The following is a 22,796-nucleotide window of genomic DNA, read 5'->3' as shown; positions in this document are numbered from 1 at the left end:
GTTTGTTGCAGACAAAGTTGTTTTTTTTGTCAGCCAAGTAAGGCAAATCCAATGAAGCACTGCACCTTGAAAATGATCAACCAACAGACATGCGTTTGATTGACACAGCATCATTATTATAGTAGGAAGATTAAATAAATGGGAAATGTAAAAAAAAAAATGGGGAAATAACTGACTATACAGATCATTTTTCTTACTCATTTATGCTCACAGTTATTAATTTATTTGTTTCTATGCAGTTTATGCATTTTTTTGTATCATGTATTTTTTTGGGGTATAGATAGATTCATTTATTTATTTCTAATTATGGCTGATTCTGTCCTCCATAACTCCTCCTCTTTGAACTTGTTTACACTACTAAATATGTGACATTTCACATTTGGCTAGGAAGACAACTGTAATGACTTTGTGCCTTTGGTGGACTCAAGCTAGATTCATCTTCATCTCAGAGAATAGAGTGAGAATAGAACTGCTGACAGGCCAGATGTTCACATCCTGTCTGAGCCTGTCCACTCAGCTGTGTGGAGGGCTATTCTGTGTGGTTGCTCACTTCTTTCCTACCTAGGTCCTGCAGCTCCTGGTTGCTCTGGCGGGCTTTCATCTGCAGGTGGAACTTGTGCTGATCAGAGCAGAGCTGTAGCAGGTACTGGCAGGTCTTGTTGCTGTCTGTCTGGAATAGGTGCTTGATCCCATCTGACGTGTTCTGGAGGCAAATCTTCTTTTTCTTCAGGAAGACACACAGAAAATCGGTTTTCATTTCACCATCATGTGCCGTAGTTTTATTTATGATACTGCTGAAACATACAGAGGGTGCTGCTGTACAATTTGGGCAATAGGAATACACATTTTTCATATATTCAGGGACAAGTACGTACTGTAAAGGAAATCTTCTTGGTCTCCCTCCAGGGGAACCTTAGTACTGGGGTACGATTTCCATTAAGGACCTCAAAGATGAGCACCCCCTTGGAATAGACCCCCAGCATGATGCCTGTCTGGGACCTCTTCTCAGGAAGCACCCGGTGGAAGTGGACCCCGTACTCTGTCAGCCTCTGGCTCACCTTTGGGAGAAACAATACCGGGAGACTTACACTCTGGAATATACAAGGCATGTGGATCGATGGTAGAGATATGAATCTCTCCTTCTTAGACTGATTAAATATGAATATCAATTCAATATCGATTCAATACAGGAAATAAGTCTTTGAGCAGGTTGACGATTTAATATGATTACATTAATTTTTTATTTGATCTCATAGGATATGATTCGATAACTAATAAATTTGATTCCATTTGCATGAAGAGCAATGCAGAGCTTACTTTATTAAGCATTAGTATGGTAATGTCATTAGCATTAGCTGCAGGAAAAAGCACCTGTATCCAACTGCAATCCGCAGATTTATTAGGTGCAAATTTTACGATGATAAATAATGTACCTTTTATATTTCTCTGGAGCTTGACAAAAAAAATGAACTTCTCAATTTATCCTACATTTTACATTCTTTCATCAATGGTAAAATTTGACCCAATGCTAGAAATATGAAAATCTTTCATTCCACCCCACAACAATGAAACAAAGGATGGCGCTAATTAGTCCTTTTCATGATTTTTGTTGGAAAATATCTAAACACTTACAGTTGTCCCTTTACTTTTACTTGACAAATACTCTGTCAGCTAACATTTGAATGAAGTAACTTCAAATTGAGGAAAATATTTCAGTACTCTTTCTATCGCTGCTTGAAGCCATGGTTCCAATCCCTTCGTCTCACTAACCTTGAGGAACTCAAACTCTGCCTCTGACTCCGAGGCTCCATAATAGTTGCTGTGGAGTTTAGGCAGCTCCTCTTTGATGGCACTCTGCTCCAGCTTATCCAGGACAGACACTGGCAGGTAGTACTCCAGTCTGAAGTAGGTCTTCCCATGGAGCTGTAGCACACAGATCATCAACATTATTGTTATGATCAATTTGCCATTTGATAAAGTTAAATGAGCAAAATTCAACTTCATTTCATTTTTTTTTAATATTTTGCATAAGTGAAATCAACACTTCTTATTCTGGATTCAGATCAAACCAATACTTTGAGTGAAAGTGTTAACAGACATAATGTAGAGAAATAATACCTCAGCTTGGTAGTCACTGAATTCAGCCTGCAGAGCCAGCGAGGCCAGGAGCATGGCGCTCTCCGTGTCACAGCGCATCCTCTCCTCCAAGATATCCTTCCTCAGCTGCAGGTAGTACTGGTGTTTGGTCATGGCATGCCTGTTGTCAACAGACATTTCAGCAGATATTATGACATCATGCAATTAAGGACACCAGGAATATATTGCCGATGATCATCTTCCACTTAGTATGCCAACAACCGAGCCCATTGCTCTGTAACTCTCACTGAAACCCAGACGATGAGAGCACAATGATTAAATGTCACTTTATCCATAAGGTTTCAGCAAATTTTTTTTTGGCATTTCTGCTTTATTAGACAGTAGAAAGAGGAAAGACGGGGCAGAGAGAGGGGATGACATGCAACACGCATTAACCTTAATGGTATGTGCTCTACTGGTTGAGACGTCCCAGGTTTCAGCTAATTACAACCTATGGTTCTTACTGTATGAGGGTGACATCATCAAGGAAGAATTTGATGCGCAAGAACAGGTTAAAAGGCACATCGGCTTTCTTCTTCTTAGGCTCCTCCTTCCACCCGTCTGGTGCAACTTTGGAGAGTTTGGCATCAGGATCGACGAAGAAAAACTCATTATCTGCCGAGGATAGACAGGTGGGGTGGGGGTGAGGGGGAATAAACCAATGACGTTTGGCTGCTAGCAACCACATGAGTTATGCATCTTTAATGAAGCATCAGGTGGAGAAAATAACAACCTAATTAAAATTCAAACCCCCGTAAACATCATTAGCTTCTGCACTAAGAACTCATGGTAGTAATCCCATCAATCTACACAAGTTCTAATATGTTTGGTAATTGATCTTAAAGTATAGATCTAAGAAGGAAAGAGATATATATTTAAATTGAATGGCACTGAATTTAATAGATATATATAGACAGATATAATGAAGGCACAAATGCAACACATGTAAGCACACACCCATCCATACACACACACACACACACCCTGTCCCAAACCTTTTGTAGCTCTCCCGCCTAACTGTTCAATTTACTGTCTACTCAATTCCTTTGGTCCCTTCCCCTACTTACCCATCCCCTACATGCATGCACACACACACACACACACACACACACACAGCACAGGAGACATACACAGACGCCAACAGAGATCCTTTCCAGACCTTTGAGGTATGCCAGGCCAAATAGATGGTGCTCCACCAGCCCCACATGGGCAACCACCATATCTAGAACATCTTTACACACGGCCTTGATGTCACAGCTCAGCTCCAGCTTCTGGCCATTCAGCAGCACCACGCCCACCTTCCTCTGCACTTCCTCCGCCTTACCACGCTTCTGCTGGAAGGAAAGGGAAAAGGAGGAGGGGGAGAGAAAGAATGAGGTGGGATATGGAAGAGGAGTAAGAAATTAAACATGAGAAAAAGTAGTTTCTATGACAAGACAATAGATATATTAGTACCACAGAGGCCAAACTTGTTTAGAGGACATAAATTTACAGCCTCACCATTATCGAAGAGGGAACAGTTAAGGCAACACACGGCTCACTGGTCATCTTCGCAAACTCAGGTCCGTAGAAGTTCTGCAGTTGGTGTAAAGACGAAAAAGCATGGTCACAGAAAGAAGTTTTATTCTAACAATACCTTAAATTGAGAAAGATATTTCCCGCTCCTTTGGGCATCCTAGTCATAAAATGTTTGTTTATACCTTGGGTTTGCGGTGTGGGGGTGGTAGCGTAGAGGTGTTGAGTGGGTCTCGGAGGTCCAGCATGGAGGTGCGCGACGGTGGCAGCGGGTCATCTGTGGGGTAGAAGTTGGCCCTGGACAACCTGTTGGCCAGGTGGGCCTGGAGCCGCTGGACCTCCTCCTCCTGCCTCTGGAGGAGCAGCTCAGCTCCGGCCAGACCTTCGTCAGCTGCCCCTTCATACTGCCTACAGAGGAAAGAGAGGGAGAGCGCCGACACATGCTTGTCACTTTCATGTTATTTGTCCATGATGCACTTAAAACAGGAGTTCAGTCTGATGTGGCTGCACATAGTAAGCCCTCTCTTGACAGAAACTGAGGGGGCTTCTTCTTTTTGTGCCTACAATGGTTGGTGGATGCTCTCTTAACTCTATAAAGAAACTATTTTAGCAAGAAGGGAAACATGTTACGCAAGACAGAGTGTGTTTACACACAAAAAACACCAAATACTAGATGATGTCCTTGCTTTTAACATCAGGGGCAAAAGCTGCTTTGTGCTGCTGTCAAAACAGTAGGGGGGGCAGATTGAAAACATGGTTTTTCTGTAAGCAGGCATAGCAACAGCAGGCAGTTCTGGTCTGTTATGCCAGAGATTAAAGAGATAGAGATTGCTGAATGTGATTTTCACATTAGATGACCTCACTGGGGAGGCATGGGGCTGACCCTGCTGTGCCACACCAGCTGTGTGTGGCCCAGAGGACCGAACGGGACAGCTTAGTCTGTGGCCTTCTGTGCCCTGCGGGGGGCTTGGCTCTGTGGTGCAAACGGAAACACACACACACACACACACACACACACTCAGCCATGCAGGAGGGCAGGTGGGGAAATTTAGCCACACACATCTCCCACAATTATAAAATCACCCTTACAATTCCCCATCAGTGCAGCCAGAAGGCCACAGAACACCTGTTACAGACATTATGGAGGCTGAATTACCTGTTGGAAAAATAGGGACGCCGGGGAGTTCCTTAACTCTACACACACACACACACACACACCTTACAGGACACCTAAGAATACCTGAACATACACGAATAGTTGAAAACAACATGAACCAGTTGATTTATCCACTAGGCTAAACTCTCAGCTAATTTCCTTCAAAACTTGTCTAAAGCACAGCCACTTCAAAGCGAATACTTGTTCTGTTGATTCAGAATCAGAAATCAGAAATATGTATGTTGCTATAAGATGAGAGACACAGAGGTCTGCTGGGTCTGTACCATGCATGAGGGGACAGGAATGTAGATGGATCAACTAAGTGCTGAAGGAAGGCTGCTTGGGGTAAACACATAACACTGGTGTCTGTTTTATTATATAGTAACCTGTGTATGTGGTGTGTGTGTGTGTGTGTGTGTGTGTGTGTATGTGTGTGTGTGTGTGGGGTACCTGTGCCTGTGTGCATTGTGGCTGGTCAGTGACAGGGCATCATGTTCAGAAGAAAGGGCCACCTGGGAGCCGTACCTCCTCACCTCCTCTGGTTTCTTAGCTGGAGGTGACACGAGAGCATTAGCTTCACAAACACACACACACACACACACACAGGAGTGAATGCCACATGTATTCACATGTACACAATGAAAACACACCTCTCCAGACACATCCACCCACGCAGTTGTGCGAATGTGCATGCATGAACATGTGTCAACAGAGGTGGAGTAGTTACATTGAAATCAAGTCAAATGACTCATAAATGGAATCACCATTGTGTTGAAATGATCTAAAAAACATAACCACTTCTTCAGACATGCTGGAACAATTGCCCACCTAGCACATTAAGAGCCTTGTCATGTTTTAAAGGTGATGAGTCATGTTTTACTTGAAGGAAATGGAAAAAGCCACGTTTAAGGTGTTTCAACCATTTCCAAATGAAACCGGCCCTGTGATCAGCAGAATGTCTGACCTACATTTACAGCTGTGTCAGCTCAATGTCAAGCTCTTGTGCAACAGTGCAACCTGTAGTATCAAAATGGGTGTGGGCATGGGTGTTAGGTCAACTTTTAATAAATATGTGTTTTTGGTCTGTGCTAGCTCTGTCGGCAGTACTAATAATTTTACAACTTGAATTATGCGCCTTCTGAAAATTAGCATTAATACACTCTAAGCATTAAAAAACAACAACAACAACAGATCAGTCTTGTGCACACCAGTAATGGCCTTTCTATTTTCATCAAAATTAGGTTTTTATAACAAAGAAAACAAAACAAAAAAAATTGAATAATTTCTCCATTCAAGCTTTGTTCAGTGGTGCCAGAGTAATGTTGGGCAGCCCAAGCCTCATTAAATGAACCAATTAACTACCAAGTAACTTTGGTAAATCCTCTTTTAAACATACGTGCATCATTGTGTTTTTATCGGAGTATAAAGACATAGTCATTACTTATACTACTATAGAGCAGACACAAATGTGATTCCAGATTAAATTCAACAAGAAATTTAATTGTGTCATTTGCACAATCTGGAACCACTCACAAAGCCTTTTCAAACCAGTGTAACTTCAGTCTTTTCCCACTACACAACTTTTCGGCCTCAGGAATTATGGTCATGTTCTATAATATTCATAATTTATTAAATCCTATTTGGTACAACTACCTCATGGTTGGACTACACTAGTCAATGCACTTAGGGACACACATCACCCTCCTTCACAGCAGGAGCATGCCAAGTTGCCTGAATGAGTGATTGAATGTTGAATAAATATTTGTATAGATATCATAAACCTTGTATTGTTCCTTTTCACTGTATGTCAAGTGCTATTGTCCTTGTACCTTCTGTCTATCTAATTGTTACTATAAGTTGTCAACATCTCTACAACAATGACACCTATAACTATTGTAAATGTACATTTATCATTTATTATGCTTTCCAGTTAATGTCATTGTTGACCAGGCTATAATCGGATCACAAACTTTTCTCTGTTTCTTTAAACCAGACATGAATAGCTTAACCAACTCTTATTTCTTAGAAGAAGGGAATTGGTTTCCGCTGGTAGATTATATATCTGAATGCCTTGTCTCCATTAACTCTGTCCAACCAGACTGGGGCTAGAAATGGAATGGTATAACTTTGATTATATTTCCACTGATTAGCAAACTTGCCAAAGAACAGTGGGATTTGAAAATAATAAAAGCACCTTCAATTATTAATTAGAACTAAAGTGAAATAAAAACAGACAATTGACAGTTTCATTCTAATTCTTTACCCATTCACTTACATTGTGAAACATAGAAATGTAATACTGCTGACTATCAAAAAACTGAATTCTGCAAAAACCTTTCTCTGATAAGCTATGCAGGAAATTGATGCCTCTACTTGCAGAGATCTTTGCGTAAGTTTGGCTTCTTTGTGACATGCAGCTATCTGGGCCAAACCCTCATGTGTAAGCTAGACAGGTTCTCAGGACAGTCATCCCAGTCATACCAGTCATCTGGCCAGTGGAGACAAGGCACAATTGTTATTATGCAATCGCAAAAGTGGCAATCAGCCCAGTTATTTTGAAAATATAGGCTACTTTTAGTCGTCTCTGCTTTAATTCTGCTGCATACACATAACCAAGCTGAATTAGGAGGGAGGGGAGAAAGAAGGCCCACAGAAAGTGGGTGAAGTGGGTCTCCATAACACTTACCACAATATTGTCTTGGCATTCATTTGAGTGGCCAACATTAATCTGATTTGTCATCATTCAGCGTTGTACAGGGCCAGTATTTCAATGTATTTAGCCTAATTTGATGATGCATGAGTATGCAGATACAGATCACATTGCGCAAGGTGCAACACAATGACGCACATGCCTCAATGAAAAAAACAACAATGATGGAATATGGCTTCCTCAGCGTCATCTACCTTGTCTGTAGTCTGGGTCAGAGGAGGTGACTGAGGGGCTCTCGCTGGACGAGCTGTAATCACTGTGGTACCTCTGGTGGGTGTGGAGAGGATCTGAGGGAAGAGGAAGTCAGCCCGTGTTTTAAAATCACAGATATGAACAATGTAGGAGGAAAAGAAAATGTCGGTGGAGTTATGAAAATGTATCAAACATAACCTTCATGCTTACAGGACAACTTGAAATTCATCATGCAGACTTAAATTTCTGATTGCATTTATTTGCCATTTTCTTTGCGAGGGCTCTTAAAGGGTAAATTATACTTCTGCGTCGAACCTCCGCTGTACTGATGGCGTGGGTACGGCGTCGCCTGCAGAGGCTGCCGCCGTAGCTTACTTGCACCTCTCCAAAACCGTAACTACGCGACGCAAGACCGCAAGAACTTCGTATTTACTTACTTATTTCCTCTTATATTGCAATTATATTGATTTGTAGGACACTTCAGCCCCAAATTATAAAGAGTACCAGATGTCACTGAATTCATGGTGAGAAATATCCGACAACACAAGCTTCAGAGAATTTAAACACTGCTACTTCTTCTGTTATTACTTCCATGTTAACAAAGCATGCCACTGGTGTCTGGTGTTTCGGTGGAGTATGTGCACAATCACCAACGCAGAACCATAAATAGTCGCGCCGCCATATGCGTCTATGCCGTTGCTATGCCGGTAATTTGAGGCATATGTATAATTTTCCCTTAAGTTGGAGCCGTTTCTTTTTACATGTCCCCCAAAAAACAGCTTTAAAAAAAAGTTGTGTGTATTTCTATGGGACGTGTACAGAGTACCAGGGAGCCCGCTAGAATTAACTGAAAAGCTCCACAAATTGTGGTGACTGAACAGCAACAGATTTCCTTTCACAGGACTATCTTTATCCAAATCTTACTTAGTCTGATGGCAAACCAAAACTTAGAGACTGAGACACACAAATAAGTTACAAGTCATGCTGTGGGTAACCAAACATGACGGAAAGCACCATTGACATCATCACAAGTATGTACGCGCATGCTGGCTGTCAGGTTAGGGAGCTTCTTGTGGAAGATTTAATCTTTTGTCTGGCTTGACTGGGTAAACAACAGCATTGGAAAAGTACAGGCCAAGTTACCCCAACTGTTTACTTTCATCTTTAACCAATGCTTAAGAAACCTCAGTGATGGGTAGAAATGCAGACATAACATAGGATCACAACATTAACAATATTCTAAATGGTATGAACCAAGACCAAAGCATTGCCAAATGTACCAAGCCTTCATCTGTGTTGTACACAGAACTTGAAAGTCCTGCTCCCGAGTATCAGTCTCAGCTACATAGCTTGGATAAATGGCATTCCCCAGTCAGAAGAGTTCCATTGTACAACAGGTTTCACCCTGTTATTTTGTGGCTCTCCTATGTAAACATCTTAAGTAAGAAGCATTGTGGGCCAGCGGCAATGATGATCTTATTGAGTGGGAGGACTGGTCAGACTGTCACCCGAAATAGTTTCCCATCTTCCAATGGTTGGTCAGTGAGTCATGAGTTCCTTGGGAGAACAGTGTCATGTGTTACAGTATAGGTAACATGAAGAGCCGTCCTTTCTGTGTGAGTTACAGTGATTTGCAAACTGTCTTAACGTCACACACGTATGCCAAGGTGAGAACACATGCAAGATCACACACACACACATACACATACACATACAGGCAGACACACGTGCACAGATACCAACACGTGCACAATCATCTGACCTTCAGTAGGAGCACTGACAAGAAGGCCGATTCATGCCTCTGTCATTTATGCTGCTAATAATGTTGTTACAATCAACATAAAGAGACGACCAGGGTGAATCAAAGAAGATAATCCAGAGCAGTAAACATCAAAGCCATCTCTCCCTCATGGTCAGCCCACCACTATCAACAGGATTTTGGGTTTTTCCACAGGGGCTCATTAAGATCTGGGTTTGTGATCCGACCAGCACTTGACAGGAAAGGGATGATGTAGATTGACGGGGAGCAGCAACAGGAAGACTGGTAAAAAAAATAACAAATCATCCAAATATAGATGAAGGGCAGACAGTCATTCCTCATTCCGAGCAGTGAAGGGCCATTATGAGTTACAAAGCAAGAGTCCAATTCATAATGACTCAGAGGTCATGGTGAACCACACTTCATACAGAATGTGCTGGTAACATCCGTCCGTCCGTCCGTGTGTGTGTGTGTGTGTGTGTGTGTGTGTGTGTGCGTGTGTGTGTGTGTGTGTGTGTGTGTGTGTGTGTGTCCACAATTCTACTGACAAGTCTGGAACAGTCTCCTCCCAAATCCCCATGAATTTATAGTTCTTGGTGATTAAAATGATTCAGAATCAATCAATTCTGAGTCTATTAATTACATTTAATTCTGAGGCTATTCTTTTAAACCTTTTTATTTCTTCTGGTGTCATGTTGTATTTATTTTCATCTTGTGCCATTTCTTTTTTGTTTTTAGGTGTAGCTCTTTGTAAACTCAGTTTTTAGATATGCACTATATGAAGTTAATAACAATAATAACAATAAGAACATGAATGACCACACACCAGCATTTAAATTGGGTAATTAAATCAATTTAAACCAAATCAGTGCTTGTTACGAAACTCTGAATAACCCTAACAGAGATCCTAACCCTCCAAGATCCCAGCAGTGTTTTGGGGAATTTAGTTTATGACTGTCTTAACTCTAATCTTGCATTAAAAGAACATTGATCTTACATAAAAAAAAAAAAAACACAAAAAAAACGTCTAATCACTGTCCTGGAAACTGCCAGGCTCTTTTAGTATCTCACAGTCCTCCTGAGTGCATACAGATCCTTTCCAGGTGCTTCCTCCCTCAATCTGTCTCTCACACTCTCCAAACCGCCAAACACCCGAGAACCGCATTTGGTCATTCGGTCTCTCTAATGGATTTCATAATAAATGGTGTGAGCGAGTACGATACTTGAGCTTATGTTTCAGGCTTGAGACCCTGTTCAAATCTATCCGATGTGTACACCAGAACCGGGCACTAGAACGCATCAGAAATGAAGAAAAAACTGCTGTGAAGATCTGCTGTCAGTGAGGCAGGTGGAGTAACTTGAATCTGCATGCAAAAAGGCAGGTCCTGGTTTAGCCATCAGTGTCTAATGTGGGTGTCGGTTAGTCTCAGTTATCCCGAGGGTTCAATCATAACATTCAGACACACATCCCGTCCCGTGCAAAACCTGCGATCAACATTTCATCATGAACTCAAACACCTACCTTAAAGCAACGGAGGCAAAGAGGGACGGAGAGAGACACCGTAACTAAAACGGACAGATTAACGGCAAGATCTCGCTGATGGTGTGAACGCTTGGCGAGAGAGCGAGGGAGCAAGGGAGGGGGCGAGTATAGGATGACTCAGGTAAACATGTACTAATGTTCCTTCTTTGTACTCCTCCCTGCTGATTGTGGCTGTTTATTGCCCGGGAAGCATAAAATGTGACGAGTTGGAGAATGGAGAGAGACAAAGGATTAATAGAGTAAATCATCTGATACACTGAGATTATTCCTCTTCCACATTAAGGGGTAAAGTCAGTAAGGAGCAAACACATACACACACACACACACACACACACACACACACACACACACAGGCTCAAACACATACACACATACAGAGAAAGCAAGAGAGGAGGATTTTACTCATTGTCAGCAGATGTTGTTTTGGATTTGATTAAACAAGTGCACCTATTGAGGCTTTGCCAGCAGCAGACCGGAGGCCCATTCATAGTTTAATGCTACAACTGCCTTCCTACCAATCTCTACCGTGACTCTTTCCCATTCTAGAGGGTCACAGACTAGCTGGAAAACACTCTCTGCACTCTTTTACACTGGGAAAACCCCTTTTCCTCAGCACAATTAACGCTGCTTGCGTCTCTCTGCCTGCTTCCTTTCCCTGCTCCCCTTTCCTTCTCTCCTCACTCCATCTTCTATGTCCCCGTTTCTTCTCCCCCTCTCCTTGATTCTTGCCTGCAGAATTGCTGCTTTGATACACTCTTTCTGTGAGTGCACAAGCAGCCTGCATAAGCTACGGCCTTTAGGGGTGCTCAAGCTGAGAACAGACACAAACGCAGACCCTGAGGTTATTTATAGTCTGCTGACCCCAGGGAGAAAGGAGGAACTCCCACCAAAACATATGCTAAAATGCATAGTGATAGCTTTACTGCTTTAACTCAGCGTTTCTTCCAAGTTTACCTGATCCAGCAGAAAACCAGATACAGATACACATTCCAGATATGTAGATTTTGTGAAAATCTTATTTAAAGTCCATAGGATGTATGAAATAAACAATATGTACTGAGGCAAGATTATATTATATATAGAGTATTATATTTACTAAATGTCTGCACTGCTCATGTAGCCTACATTTAGAATGATTGACTGCTTAAAGAATTCCTCCGGTGTTGGTAAAAGTTAGCCTCGTTTTCCAGATTTTTTACCTTTAGATAGAATAAATATTTTAGATGCATTTCACATAATTATCCTAACTTTTGAAAAAAGCATTGTAGCATCACATTATTCCACACTGAGTATTTTCAGGCGGATCAACACTGTTTCACAGCTGAATAGCTTGAAGTAACCGTGCAGGACGTTGGCGATTGAAGAGAAGTGCCGTGTAAGACAGGACGTCTGATCTAAACAAACCCAACTTCACAGGTGAAAGCATGGGTGAAAGCAGAAAGTAAGCATGTGCAATGATTTGAAAAAGCAGAACTTTTGTCAGTCTGGAACTACTTTTCATTTACAAATAAAATACAATATGCTTTTATACTATACTACTATTTTATGCTTACATCTTCAACCCATAAATCTCCACCATGGATTACATTAGTACACATCGCTGAAGTTTGGATTTGATATCGTAAGTGACAAGAGATATTATGAATGGGAACTACAAGGTAGGGAACATCAGTCTGATTTCAGCTACTTGTGTGATAATGGCACAAACATCCACAGCAATTTCGTAAGGGAGAGAGGCCAATGTGGAAAATGAGGCCAACTTCCACCAACACCAGGGGAATCCTTTAACGCAGAGAGGAAGAGGTTCAGGTGGGGTTTGATGAAAATGGATCATAATGACTCCTGAAGTAAACCTAAAGGCCAAGAGCTTTCTACAAAGGCCGCACGAACACTCGCTAATCACAGTTTCCTGCTGCAGCCTTTGAAGTCAACAAACCAAACTGTAATATGATTATGAAAACGTTTGGGCCGTGCTTATGCAGACACCTCCCGTTCCCCTCGGGCTGCGGTGTTCCGTAACGTTTTCTCAGCCGGACCCGGCCCAGCCCAGAGCCACATGACCTGCTGCCAAGTGCCGGAAAGTCCAATAATGTTTGGAATTCCCTCATCCGCTACGCATGACTCCAATTACAGACTCTAGGCCTGTTAGGAAAGTTTCTACTGATTGAAGCACCTTGGCACCAAATTGGGGGTTGGGGCAGCAGTGAGTGAGACATAGGGTACCAGGTATAAACATGCACATGCGCATGCGCATGCACATGCACACACAGACGCGCGCGCGCGCGCACGCACGCACACACACACACACACACACACACACACACACACACACAGGGCAGAGGAGCAGGAGCTTAGGCACTGTGTAACTGGATGAAACCTGAGAGCATTGACCACTGCTGCGCCATCGTTTTCCTGCAGAAAAGAACAGAAAAAAGTAAGAGAGAAAGAAGGAAAAGAAAGAAGATTTCTGCCAAGTAACACATCTATGAGGCCCTGTAAATGGTCTGTGCTCAATTAGGCCCATTCATACTGTAGCAGAATAGCTCTGGGATGGAATACAAAAATATTTTGGTTCAGCCATCATACTCGACCCACAGTTTTAAAGGAAGTGAACATTCCTTTGCGTCAGCATGGTCTCTGATATCAATCAAAATGTTCATATCGGTTGGAAGCTATGAAAAATGGAGAGTGGGCTCACATTGACTCAAAAATACACAAAGATGCTCTTGCTTGGGAAAAACACCCGTTGGACCGTTTATAGGTAGGACAATAAACGGTCCATCCACCAGTCCAATCTTCCACTTCTGGTCCACTGCTAGGGCAGAGGCTCAGCTCTCCTCTCCTCTCTTCACACCACCAATATTAAATAAAAGAAGCCAAGACCCTCTGATTATAATCAGTAAAAGGGGAAAAGGGAGGGAGGGAAGGAAGGCAGGCCTTGCTGGGGATAAAAAGCCACACAGTCAAGGAAAAGAATGCCTTTGGTTGGTGGCTCGGTCAGCATTAAAAATAGCTGCCAGAAAAGCAGGGAGGCTGCAGTTAGGAGTTGGAGAGTGGGAAGAGTATGGAAGAAGAGAGGGAGGAGGAAAGGCATGAAGAGGTAGAAGACAGTGGTTTATTATATGAAGCCATTCATCCCTCATGCTCCTCTATTGTCCCCAGATGGCCGATAGGCAGACACGTATGAATTTGCCACATGTGACTCATTGCATATAACTAGTCTGCCTAAGAAGACTTTACTGAGAATTCAATAAGCTCCCCAGAGAAACTTAAAGCTCTTGGGGCTGACTGCTGAGGTGTTAGACTATTGTGTTGTGTGTGTGTGTGTGTGTGTGTGTGCATGCGATTATATATGTGTTCAATGTGTGAGTGTTTTTTGTGTCTGTAAATACCTTGTGTGTATGTATGGCTATAATCTATAGTGTGTGTGTGTGTGTGTGTGTGTATGTGTGTGTGTCTACACCCATGAGTGAGAGAGAAGGAGAGAGGGACTTGGCTATATAGTACGTGTGACAGTTAGCAGCAGGCTAGAATTAAGCTGGCCTGTAATTAGAATCAGCCATTTGGAAACCTCTGTACCAGTGACTCATACATTCTGTCTAAACATTGCTGCCCAGCCACCACCAATGATACTTCATTCAAGCCAGCACCCAGCTCACATCCCACATAGTAGTTACAGATGGACACACAACCTGCAACTAGCCAGGGTGTCTGTCTGTTCACGTCATCCCATCCCCTCGCTCTCACATTTTCACCTCTCAGATCAGCCCAGCTGACGGCTCCCTAGAATCTTTCCATTCTAGCTGCTGTGCCCCCCTTTGTCATGTCTATTACCTGATAAAGTCACCACACAAATGACTTTGACATTTCCTTGATATCTGGATGACAAAGTTAGGGCCTCATAAGGGTAGATTTTATGGGAGATTTCATTATCTCAGCGACAGACTCAGCTTTACACAGAAATCCAAGTGAAGATCCTCAGGTAGGAGTTGGGCAAGTTCTATGTAGGCAAAACCTTATTCCATCCTGATTCATACACAGACTTTCTGCATGAGGATGCTGTGTTAATTTCACAGGAAGCTTCTCAAACACAAACATACAACACCTAACAGTCAACCCAAAGGACTAGAAACACAATGTAACCAAAAATATTTGATATGCAAGCACATCAGAGACGTGTCTAGGAGAGACACTCAAGCCAACTACTTTGAGGCCAGTTTGAGTGTTCATACACTGTAGTCTATGGTAAGAGAGTGTACTCACCATCTATTGCCTGCCTTAGCACCTGAAGCTTCCTCTGCCTCTCCTTGATCCTGTCATAAGCACTGGTAAGGGCTGAGCCTACAGACAGGGCAGAGTGGTGATGGAGCTTCCTGTTCTTCAGCGCACCAAACTCCGGGTAGCGAGAATCCCTGGATGCCCGCAAGGGTGATTTGTGCCTGCCGATGGAGTGGGTGCTCAGGGCGCTGCTGCCCCTCCGTGCGTCCTCCAAGGCCCCAAAGCGAAGAGCATCCGGGTCAATACAGGCTAAGTCCACAGATGAAGCCCAAGTCTTCCTGGTCTGACTTGGGCCCATGTCTCCACCATGGTAAGGTAAAGACCTCTGGTCCAGTTCCACAGGCCGGCCCCTCTGCTGGGGGTGAAGGGGGTGCAGATAGGTATGGGAATGCTGGTGCTGGAGTGAGTGCGGTTTGGGGTAGAGGTCTGTGGTTGATTCAGAGCCGGGGTGGTAGTCAGACATGGAGTACTGTAGGGCTGCCCCCTCGTCCCCCTTCACGAGGTCCTGGATAGGCAGAGAGCCCATGGAGCGGCTTAGGCCCCGGTTAAGAGATGCCTGCTCCTGAGTCCGGGCCCGGTAGCGCTCTAGAACCCTTGGGGCAGCACTCCTCCCTGAGAATGGGACAGAACATTTTATTAAATCATCAGCAGATGCTCACATTGCCAGATTTCTGGCAATATGGAGTACCTAAAAAATGGGAAGAGCTATCAGGGATAACAAACCTTCCTGAACACTGGAAAGCGTAATCAAGCTACATTGACACATACACTAAAAAACAATTAACAGTTACTCAAAAGGAAAATAAATAAAACAGATTGCATTTCTTAACATATCAATCTCACATTATAGTACAGACAGATTGAGGGATCATCTACAATACAGACGTTATACTGCAAATGAAACTGTTTCCAATGGATCATATCATTATAAACACTATACTTCATAGAGAGAGACTAGAACTGGTGTTCATGGTAACTAGAGGACCTAGAGGGGGATTAACATGGATTTTAATTGAGCTGAATAAGTACAGTACAATGAGTCCCTTCTTATGCTTAAGTGCCTCTCCAAATTGCCTTTTAGTTCAGCTAGCAGCATCAGGATGACATGGCTATTAGACATGGCAATTCTACCACTGTCGCTCACAATTCATACTGGCTTCCCGTCTTTTGCCCTGCTACCTAGGCTTGGCCCCAACAGACACAGCAGAGGCAGAAGGCCTCTGAGGGCCTCTCCACAGAAGGCCTTTATGCTGAGAACCACCTGCAGTAACTGGATTATTGGGGGGGCAATGTGCCCTCAGATTGTCATCTCAATCATTCATAGTAAGAGACACGCTAAATACATTATGATTGATGACCCAGACGCTGCTGACTTAATGTCTAATGGCCCTGGTGCAGCAACACAACTGCAGGCTAAAGAATGCCAGCGTTCAGTGTCCTGATCTATCCAGATTATGTCTGAGGACCAGGGGTGGAAACTGAGAGCAGCTTAACAATCATCCATTGACGGCAAACGAATCAAATCAATTTGTAAAGTAAACCAACCACAGCACAAGGACAAACAAATTAAGATGAGTGATTTCTTGCTCTTGACCTTGAAGAGTATAAGGGGTAATTTCCCTAGATAGTGTGATTTGCTGATTTGTTAACAAACTACATTTGACAGAATAGCAGTCAGTCCTTCTCAAAACAGACTGTGCCACAACAACAGACAGATATTGATAAGAGTCCAGCCCCTCCATCCATATTTCTGTTTTAAACTGACAAAAGAATGTTACTTATTTGACAGTCCATAAACAACCTCTATACATTCTTGTTTTAGAAAGGTAGAAAGAGAGAGAGATGCAGACATTAGAGAAAGGAGGGAGGGAGAAGTTTAGGTCTATAAAAACACTGCATGTGGTGGTTTAATCTACAAAGCATATGCTTGGTCTTTACAGGGAAACACATCAAAGACAGACACGCCGTCTTCCAGGAACTCGGGGGAAGCACACAAGGACTAGATTGAGCACAAACTGAAAAAATAAGGTTGATTTTTGTGCAGGACCACTTTTATTTTTCCAACATTGGTGGCATTCAGTCAATTGTTGCCACAAGTTTTTTCAATATTAGTGGTATGGGGTTGCTGTCATGCGGGCTACGGCAATGTAGAAACTGCAACATAACATAAAACTCCCAACATGAAAAAGAGACACTAACTGAATTCTCCCAGCAACAGTTACAACTTGGAGCCACTGAAATACAGGAAGGAGAAAGCCACGCCTTAGGAAGAAAGACTCTTAAGAACTGAGTAATACTCTTTGCATGTACTTTCCCTAGGGCTGGCGGGTGCTCAACCAGGGAAACAAAGCACTGATACAAACAGCAGACCAGCAGTTTCACTGGTGACTCCAAAGTATGCATCTGTAATCAATGCCATGCCGTGCTTACATAATCAGGACGACAGCCATGTTTGTGCTCTGCTCTCCTCTCCATGGCCTGGAGAAATGCCGGAGTTCTCTCAAAAACCACTGGGAAGATTTGGTCATATTTTCCTAAATTAAATCCCATTCTGGGTTGCAGTGTGGTGCTTCTTGTCTACTTTCAGTTCTCCATTTTCAAACTCAGACTGTCCAGAGTATTTTTCTCGTCCCTTTGAGCTAGCAGGACATGCCACTGCTGATTTTCTTCTTGAGTGAAGGAAGGCTTGACAACCAGGGAGGCTCATCTCAGAGAAACACACAAAACCCATGTAGTTATTCCACCAGGTTCATGTCAATGCCACAAATGATCTTTTGAACTTTAAAAACTGAATTCTGGGCTTATGTTTAAATGTATCAATTGTGGGTATATACACAAAGATTGAGAGTAGGATGATGTAATACATGTCTTCACAACATTCACATTTCACCCTCTCAAAATAAAAACACAAATATACAGTATGTCTAGCCACATACTGTCAGCCCCTCTCAGCCTCAGTTTATCCTTTGGTATAATAGAGCTGATGACATTCTTGGTCTGGTCCTCTGGACTCATCAATACCAACAATTCTCCTTGGTCTATATTCAGCATTATCTTACAACTGTACTTATCCCGGAACGAAGTAAGGTGTTTAATCATAATGAATACTCCTAGTTCCTGACAATGCAACCCGTGCAACTCAAATGAAGATCTGTAAAGATGGGCCCTGATATTGCTGCTCAGGTGGTTGTTTTAACATGCAACATGCTAAATGATACACACAGTGCATAGGGCAAGACCTACCCCCTTAACCTGTTGACACAAGTGTCAAGTAATGACCTGTTACAACTCTCAGTCTCCTCATATCCCACAGTATTTCCTAGGGGCATCCTGCTCCCTTTTGAAAGTGAGATTTTGGGTTGCTCTCTGAAGTATGCAGGTAGAGAGGGCATGTTACTAGAAAGGCATGAGATTTACTACCCAGACCTCTGTAATAGTGGCAGCTGAGCCTGTTGGAACCCAGTTCCACTGTGCTGACAGTCTGAACCATTTCATTCCCTTAAATATTTAACATAGACCAGTAAAACCAGATCTACATTTCAGGCAGGTGTATCCACCACAACCCAAGACCTCTTCAAAAGATGCCAACAATCACTTATACATAATTTGCACTGCCATATAAATCACACTGCAACTACAGAGCATGCATTAACAACAACTATGGGTGTTAGCTGGTTTCTATTGCTTTGAACACCACTAGAAACCAGATCCATTTTAACACAGTCATGAACCACTGGCAGCTGCTAATAGCCTAGAAATCCAAATCACTGTGTAAATAAATGACTGTTTCTACACCAAGGACAAGGTCCCTTAATAACACGGGTACTAAAATACACAACAGACAAAGCCCACAGCTCTGTGTAGTGGGTCTCCGTGTGTGTCGGAGCAGCTCATGTTACCTGAGGGGAGGCCTTTGCCCCGCAGCCTCTCCCGAATCTCCTTGCTCCGCTCCGGAAGAGACTCTCTATCAGTCAGCAGACCATCCAGCTGGGAAAAGGAGGGAGAGTGTGGAAGTGAGATAGACAGGAGTAAGAAAGAGGGAGGGTGCAGAGAGCAGAAGGCAGCAACAAGAAGAAAGAAGAGAGACAAAAGCCGAGGTTAGTGGGTCATTCCTTCCAGCTAGAAAGGACGATACATCTGTCACCTGTTGTCTGAGCTATGATCCATCATAAGATCACTTTATATAGGCATGAGCCACATTATCTATTGTGTCATTCAACCAGCCTATTGTGCTTTGACAGAGCAGATAATGGCCATTTAACCTACAGTGGGAGCACTTAGCTGGGATAATACGAGGCAGCGTGGCACAGAAAGCCTAGAGGGGGTGAAGTAACAGTAAAGAAAATCAGAGGCAGGAGCTTTCTGACAGGCATCAAATAAGAATAGAATCACATAGAAAAATGGAATGTTTTATTGATCTAAAAAAATTCATTGTGACCATTTCATTGATACCACTAGCTCTCAGGATCAAATTTGTTTCACACATATTATATGGAAGCGTTAAAAAATACTATTTTATAATCCATACTAACTCTAAATGTCAATGTCATAATTGCACTATAAAATTGCACTGCATGAGAGTATTCAACTGTTCAGCTGACAATGATGTGTCACTGGTGTGTGTGTGTGAATCTGTGTGTTTGCATGCACATGTACATGTACAAGTGTACCTGGGAAAGGCTGCCCAGTACCAAGCGGACCAGTTTTCTGATATAGGAGAAGGGGGGATCACAGCTGGAGTTTCTGATGTGCTTGCTGCAGATATCCAGCACGGTGCGCACCGACATCCGACTCAATGTCACGTCATCACACATGTTGAGAAGTAGGCTGTTCAGGTGCTCCCCCAACTTCATGGGCTGCATGGCACACAAAATGTAGTGGTACATTTTAATTGACATTGCTATGATGATTTACAGCATTTACAGCATATTCAGCGGGAGTGCATGTGTCATTATGCAGAATGTAAATAACAATTGGATGCCTGTCACTGCTGAATGGCTATGAATTGCACCGACATCATTTTATTAGAAATATGTGGTGACTTTGGTTGCGTACAGATACAGATACAAATGAAAAGGAGGGGCTATCCAGATAATGACCAATCCGTTGACAAGCTTTGCATTTACACCTGGTATTTATATGCGTTCTCGTTGTCTTATTTCTGTCCCAACTGTGATCAGATCAAATTTTTCGCATGCACTATGCAAAGCAGGCAGCAGGTGGGGAGGAGGCATTGTCAACAAAAACAGGTTTAGAGTCATTAGAGGAGATACTGTACAGCCTGGATTAACTTTTCATTTGCAGTGGGAACAGTCGTCCTTTTCAACAACAGGTTGTTTATGCCTCAACAGTGTTTGTAGCTTTGCAGCTGCTGTGAACGCTACTACAGCGACTCCTTCACTATGGATGAGGATGAGGAGTGATGACTGGTGGGAGCGGATCATGCTGGAGTCCTGAATGGAGGGCAAACTTCAGTTTGAGTCAAGACATTTCTACCCCGTGGGCGGTACTTTCTCATGAATGTGAACATACTGTACGGATTTCATTTACACCTGGCTGACTCTGGCTGAGATCCGATCTCAATGTGAGCCAGACCACCTCCGAAGGTCTGGCAGATCCGATCACATCCCCATCGCAATATGTGCTCTGTGTGTTTACACCTTTTTCCCCTTATCCAGATAAGATATTCAGATACAGATCACATTTTAATACCAGGTGCAATTTGGAAAAAAGATCTGTGGTAGTGACTTCACCTGGCTTTGTGGGATCTCATAGTCTGCTCCCCAGAACAGGGTCATCCCCAGAGAGTACATGTGCATCTGTGAAAAACGAACACCAGTTAGGCTGTCAGAAGGGTTACATAAGAAGCATTGTATCACTTCATTAGATCACGGCCTATATGATAAATGAACACAAATCTTCTGTTAAAATAACAACAGGTACAAAACAAAAGCAGATGGAAAGAGAAGGTATGTTCAGATCAACCAGATGTGGAATCTCATTAAAAACAAGTCATGTCTCATTAAATCTAGCACGACCTGTTGTGTTCTGAAAAAAACATTTGAGGAGGAGAACCTCTGACTAATGCAACCCTATCCTGACCCTTTGTTCTGTTCTCAGTACACAGTAGCTTATGTGGTAAGGTATGTCTCATTTAAAATGCCCTCTGAGAGAGAAACATACTGCAACTCAATAACTGCTGGACTGTAATAAAAGCTGAATTCAGTCTTATTTGGAAAGGAAAAAGACAGAGGCTTTCTGCCTAAATCCAAAAACATTTTTCCATTTTCCTTTCTTTACTACTCTGCACTCGTTGCTTGGGAGAGAAATCACTTCCCCTGAACGTTGGGCTTGGTAGAGGAAAGAATAATTCAGGGATTGCCAAAGAATGCAACACAGCCTTCAAGGTCTTTTAGGAACAGAGCTCGCCACAAATTTAAAGGCACACTCACATTTTAAGAAAATGTGGAAATTTAAAAGCCACCCTAAAAACGTAACTACACCATCCCAGATGTTAACATCGAGGAAGGAAATTTGTGGCAATCACAGCTGACGTATTTTCACCCACAATCTCTGATAATGAGAAGAATAGATAATATTTTGCATGCTAAAAGAACTCAGCTAGGGAGACGGGACCAAGGCCGGAAAACTGACTCAGCACAAAATTGTGTTGAGGTCTAGGCGGCCGTGCCAGAGACAAGAATCCAATCATACAGGCTTTTAGCCCTACTATTAAGAGTTGCATATGAAAGAGTGGAATAGAGGGGGCACGGATATGTACATGGGTTAAGGAAATCATGCATTCCAGGAGATGATATGGTTGCTCTGTTTTATGTTGCCTTTACATGTGAGTTTATAAAATATGCATGAGCTATAACATTAGAGATAGGATAAGGTTATAGATCTCTTGACAGTCAAGTATTTAGGAGATATACAGAGTTTGTATAAGGTTCCTGCACCGCATGTGGTACATTAGGTATATATACCTTCTCTATGTCAGAGATGGACGCCAAGGAGACCCCCTCCAGGACCTCTGGAGCTGTGAAGGCCCTCAAGTCCTGCTGGGTGACGTTCTCGTCCGTGAATGAGATGTTGCCAGAGGGCATGAGCAGGAGGGACCAGGGAGAGATGATGAAGCCCATGGCCGCCGGGTCTGGAGGCGGAAGAGGCAAACGAGACAATTCAAGCACCGGGGATATGATCAGGAACAAAAACAGTAAAAGAGGCCTGAAAACAGTATTCTCTAAAAACATGAGTGGGAATATTTTATCAAAATAAATTATGTACTGGGAAAAGAAATCCTGTCACTGAAGTACTGCACAGACTATAACCATTGCAAATTGACATCAGTTGTCGTTGAGACACACAACACACGCTCACACTTACATACAAACATTATATTATGCAATGGCATAGGAAACACACTGGTCTGCCATTATTTATAAACAATTCCTAGCCATTGTCACACACACACACCCACACACACACACACACACACACACACACA

At 42.8% G+C, this 22,796-nt stretch overlaps 1 protein-coding gene across 5 annotated transcripts in view; it reads right to left on the bottom strand.

Moving 5' to 3' along the window:
* The window catches only part of ptpn13 (protein tyrosine phosphatase non-receptor type 13), a 60,717-nt gene that overhangs the window by 21,197 nt on the left and 16,724 nt on the right, over positions 1-22,796 (bottom strand). For 4 of the 5 annotated variants that reach the window (XM_071529394.1, XM_071529397.1, XM_071529396.1 and 1 more), the window contains exons 3-17: positions 22,276-22,442; positions 21,043-21,108; positions 19,960-20,145; positions 19,189-19,276; positions 15,275-15,901; positions 7,712-7,804; positions 5,258-5,357; positions 3,837-4,059; positions 3,637-3,711; positions 3,296-3,470; positions 2,601-2,751; positions 2,119-2,257; positions 1,771-1,923; positions 876-1,058; positions 562-724 (exon numbers count right to left, since the gene is read on the bottom strand). In XM_071529394.1, the coding sequence (XP_071385495.1) occupies positions 562-724; positions 876-1,058; positions 1,771-1,923; positions 2,119-2,257; positions 2,601-2,751; positions 3,296-3,470; positions 3,637-3,711; positions 3,837-4,059; positions 5,258-5,357; positions 7,712-7,804; positions 15,275-15,901; positions 19,189-19,276; positions 19,960-20,145; positions 21,043-21,108; positions 22,276-22,442 (2,589 nt within the window). The remainder of the gene's footprint in view (positions 1-561; positions 725-875; positions 1,059-1,770; positions 1,924-2,118; positions 2,258-2,600; positions 2,752-3,295; positions 3,471-3,636; positions 3,712-3,836; positions 4,060-5,257; positions 5,358-7,711; positions 7,805-15,274; positions 15,902-19,188; positions 19,277-19,959; positions 20,146-21,042; positions 21,109-22,275; positions 22,443-22,796) is intronic. The other variant, XM_071529395.1, reaches the window with a different exon arrangement.

The sequence above is a fragment of the Centroberyx affinis genome, unplaced genomic scaffold, assembly GCF_046629955.1.
Source record: "Centroberyx affinis isolate AG114_WGS23_722 - 3 ecotype Tasmania unplaced genomic scaffold, CSIRO-AGI_Caff_v1 ptg001787l_1, whole genome shotgun sequence".
NCBI classification, from domain to species: Eukaryota; Metazoa; Chordata; class Actinopteri; order Beryciformes; family Berycidae; genus Centroberyx; species Centroberyx affinis.
Note: the sequence above shows the minus strand (reverse complement) of the source record. Positions and strands in the feature narration are given on the sequence as shown.